At 34.1% G+C, this 4,329-nt stretch overlaps 1 protein-coding gene across 1 annotated transcript; it reads right to left on the bottom strand.

The window, feature by feature from the left end:
* Positions 1–221: 221 nt before the first annotated feature.
* LOC112523426 (probable 6-phosphogluconolactonase 1) lies at positions 222–3,795 on the bottom strand. The gene is made up of 4 exons (XM_025133023.1): positions 3,723–3,795; positions 3,267–3,471; positions 2,392–2,527; positions 222–765 (listed from the first exon to the last, which is right to left on the bottom strand). Exons 2-4 carry the CDS (start codon positions 3,437–3,439, stop codon positions 283–285), a joined length of 792 nt encoding a protein of 263 aa, XP_024988791.1. The 5' UTR covers positions 3,440–3,471; positions 3,723–3,795; the 3' UTR covers positions 222–282.
* Between the last annotated feature and the right edge of the window lie 534 nt (positions 3,796–4,329).

Here is a 4,329-nt window from a genome sequence, read left to right as displayed (position 1 = left end):
ATTACATTTGTAGATAACTTGACTAATCGACTTGAATCAAATTAGGATGCATTTATAATCAGGACAAGAACTTTCTAGACCTGACAGTCCTTACCTAACAATGAGATATACTGAATTTGTTTAATCTAATTTTTATCGGAATGAAATGTAAAAAACTGTGCAATGATTCTACATCCTCATGCAAATGGTTTCATCAACTATGCAACAAAACCCTAAACTTTGACATCAAACTTTTAACAATATTCTCATAATTTCAATCAAAACAACACACTGACCACACAACTAACAAAATCTTTTGAGCTTTGAAGCAGCCTGACAATCCAAAAACCACATCAATTTCCCTACATCGGGTTGAACCATCCTAGCAGGCAACACAGGACATTCAGAACCCACGTCATCAATTGCCAAATGGGCGGCCTCCGCTTTCCCTCCACCTATTGCCGCCATCACCACGTTGGCGGCAGAATTGATCACCGGCAGGGTGAATGTGATTCTTTCCAGTGGAGGTTTTGGGGAGTCGGTGATGAAGGTCACCCATTCGTGTTTTTCTTCGAGCATTGAATGGTCAGGAAATAGAGACGCCACGTGGCCATCTGGGCCAATCCCGAGAAGGATTAGGTCAAACTTCGGGCAGTCGTTGATGGCGGAAACGTTGATCACACGAGTCTTGACTAGTTGTCGAATGACGAATTCATACTCGTTGGCGGCTTCTTCTGCAGTGAGAGAATCATTGATGGAATGTACATGGCCGGGAACAATAGGTAACTGCAAATGCAAAATATGTTAATTATCAATTTGTAACAGCTTCAAATGAGAACATAAAATATTTTGAAAACCTATGAACCAATTATTCATTATGAATATCCCCAAAGTATTCATCATTATTATTTATCATAAATATTATGTCTTTTCATTATTCATTATGCATGATACTCATCATTTATATCTATTACCATATTCCTCATGAATAAATTATCAATAGTTGATTCCTAAATTTTCAAAATATTTACGATACTTATTTGATACTCTCCCTATCAGTTCAATTTGCTTTTCGCACATGTTGAACTACACCAAATTGTTACTTTTTATCTATTTCTCATGTTTTACTTGTGCATTTATTCATAACACCTTTTTTTATCGTATGCCAGTCTAATTTTTTCTAGTCTTTACTGTATACCAGTTTTAGTTTTTTCCTTCTGTCTAATTAATAATTGTCGGTTTCTGATTCGTCATTTGATTTTCCTCTCACGTGTCTTTAGCTATGCTTCCTTTTTTTTTTCCCCACCATACTTGTTTGTTTGCTCAAACTCCTATTTTTTCTCACATGTTTCGTCTTAATTTTTGTTTTGCAAGTTAACACTTTCTACAGAACAAGATATACAGATTTTGTTTGATCTGATCTATTTTGCATTTTTTATTTATAATATATTACTCTCTCTATTCAAAAATAAATGTCTACATTACTATTTTAGTTTGTTTTATAATAAGAGTACACTTTCGAAAATAAATGTCTATTTTCTTATTCTACCTTTAATTATGAGATGATGAAAGTATCTGTTTTCATAATTAAGCATAAACTTATCATTTTATTAATTAAAAAATGTAATTATTATATATTTACAAAACTGTGTTTTTTATTATTATTATGAACATTTATTTTAAAATGTAATAAATACATAAGGTACTACCCAACGGACAACACAATACATACCCATGTTCTTCTCTTCCCCTTCTTCTATAGTTTCTTCTCATTTAGAACCCAAAATTGTACAAAAACACTTAAACCCCAACTCGAATTTAATTCAAAAGGCCAACCGTTTTTATCCGTTACCCATTCCCATTTCGTTACCTGCTATTTTAATGGGTATGGATACAAATAATTACCCGTTTTATTATCAGTTGTTCTAGATGAATAGCGTAACAAAATAATCCGTATCCTACCCATACTTTACCCGTTGCCGACCCTACGACCAGGTCTTTGAAGATTACCAAATATGGAAAGATGGACGCACTCAAGATACAATAGAGGGCACCCCTTTGAAATTCCCAAAAAACCCTTTTGTTTTCTGAAATCTACGAAAAAAACCTTCTATAAAACCATTTACAAATTGGAAGTTCCTTTAGTACAGTATACCGGGAAAATATGGGTCATGATGTGGTAATTCTCATGTCATAATAGTTATTTCTGTAAAAAGTAAAAAAAAAAAAAAAAATTCTTTCATTAACCTTAGATGTTCATATCAGTTTGCGTGCACCACGTCTAAACCCCAGGCTTCGAAGAATAGCCAAGAAAACCCCCGACGGTCTTGCAGGACTCAAATTGTCAAGATCCAGAGGTAAAAAAAAGGAAACGTATAGACAAGTTAAAATTTGCATATAAAGATAAATTACCTTGGACAAAAGATGATCCTTGGCAAGCTTATAGTTGCTATCAACATGGTTCTTGGCCACAACACGTTCATCGGCCCAAAATATATACCATTTCGACCAATCCACCGTCTTACTGTAAGGAGCTTCACACAGTTTCCTGTTTTTAATCCCATACAATTTTTTTAAAGTATGTAATATTTATATACAACAAATACCATAGACACTGTATCTGGTGAGGTTTGAATTCTTTACCTCCAACGAGCCTAGGATTTACGGGTAAGGGTATGTTTGTTAGTAGTTTAATAAACTCACAACTTGGTTGGTTTGTTTTACATGGCTGCTTGATAGTGGATTAGTTATATAGAAAATGACTTATTTAGTAAGCTTCTAGTAGAGACCTTTGTGCAAAAAGATAAGTTTCTTCCAAACTTGTCGCTCTTAATTAAAAAAACACGCTTCTTCAATCTATAAAAAAACCCCATAACAAAAACTTTCATAATCCACACAGACAACTTTATCCATACAACTGTTTGTTAGTATCTTAACGAGCTTAATAGGACTAACAACTTATTGGTCAGCTATACATGACTATTTGATGGTGGCATAATGATATAGCAAGTGACTTATTTAGTAAGCCTTCAGGGGAAACTTTATGCAGAAATCAAAGTTTTTTCCAAAGTTGTCTCTCCCAATTAAACCCCCCTCTTTCTATCCACGAAAATCTCTTCCAAACAAAAACTTTCATAATCTATAAGATAAAATAATCCACAAAGACAACTTTATCCGTACATGACTTAATGGAAAAAACCACTCATATGCTGCCAGCCGTTATTTATAATTCACATAAACATTCGATCAAACACTTGGAAGGCATAGTCGCATAGAATTTTCAGTACCTTATCAAGCTAATGAGCGATCCACCCGATAGAGCAACAGCAAAAACGCCTCGTTCTTTGATCGATATCTCAGATAATTCTGCAATATAATCAACCAAATCTCTGCTAAGTTCATCCAAACTTTCATGAATCCTCACCTCCCCTCTGTCTTTGATTGATCCAACAACAGCCATATTTCAAAACTCCAAGAACAACAATGGCAACCCTGTAACACATATAATCTACTTTAGATTCACAGGATGCAACTTATCAAAAAATGCAATGCAATCGTAGTAGGACGCAAATTTAAACCGAAAATTCAGTTTTGGAAAAGAACTTAGTGGTGATACCAATGAATAATTTGTGGGAAACAGAAGTTGATTCCTCACTGGTATACAGTAAATTAAGTAAACAGTGATAGTGTTCATGGAATTCAAGAGGAAATTCAGACAGCAAAATTAGTGATTCGAGGAATACCCATAAAAGATTAAGACAAAATAGTGCTGAATTTAGTATAAAATCTCCAATTGGGATCTGAAAACAATGATAAGGTGAACCTGATCATATTCATAAGGAGATTCTGCATTAGATGTAAACCCCAGATCAAAAATCAATTCGAATTATGAATTAAGAACAAGCACATAAACAATTTATTGTCAAAAAAAGGCATGCATTTCATGAATCTGTGATGTGGAGAAGAGAGAGAGAGAGAGAGAGAGAGAGAGAGAGAGAGAGAGAGAAGGTTACCAAAAAGAAGAAAGCGAGGAAAATGGAAGATGGGTAACAACAAAACTATGTTTTTATAGAAAAGTGATGATTCGCATACAACCAAGACAAAAAAAAAATGCTCCCCAGTTTGGACTAATCTTTGTGTTCAAACATCCTTTTATTATTGACAATTATATGTGATACTATTATTCTATCACATATGATACATGTGTGATACTAAATCAGAGACTAAGCCCCCTCACAAGTATTATTACATGTGATAAGGTTGTTCTTGATATGATACTATAATTCATCAAGACCATCACATGTGATGTTAAATCATAGACGCAGACAACATTGACACGGCCTAAGTCGT

This window comes from Cynara cardunculus (genome assembly GCF_001531365.2).
Source record: "Cynara cardunculus var. scolymus isolate 2C chromosome LG 12, CcrdV1, whole genome shotgun sequence".
NCBI lineage: Eukaryota > Viridiplantae > Streptophyta > Magnoliopsida > Asterales > Asteraceae > Cynara > Cynara cardunculus.
This window is presented reverse-complemented; position numbering and strand designations above follow the sequence as displayed.

Bases quoted from the DNA above. Each gene is read 5' to 3' on its own strand.
- LOC112523426 (XM_025133023.1), bottom strand. From the start codon at position 3,439: ATGGCTGTTGTTGGATCAATCAAAGACAGAGGGGAGGTGAGGATTCAT. The intron at 2,528-3,266 runs GTACTGAAAATT...GATTAAAAACAG, and splicing joins TCGCTCATTAGCTTGATAAG to GAAACTGTGTGAAGCTCCTT. The intron at 766-2,391 runs GTAATTTATCTT...TTGCATTTGCAG, and splicing joins AGGATCATCTTTTGTCCAAG to TTACCTATTGTTCCCGGCCA.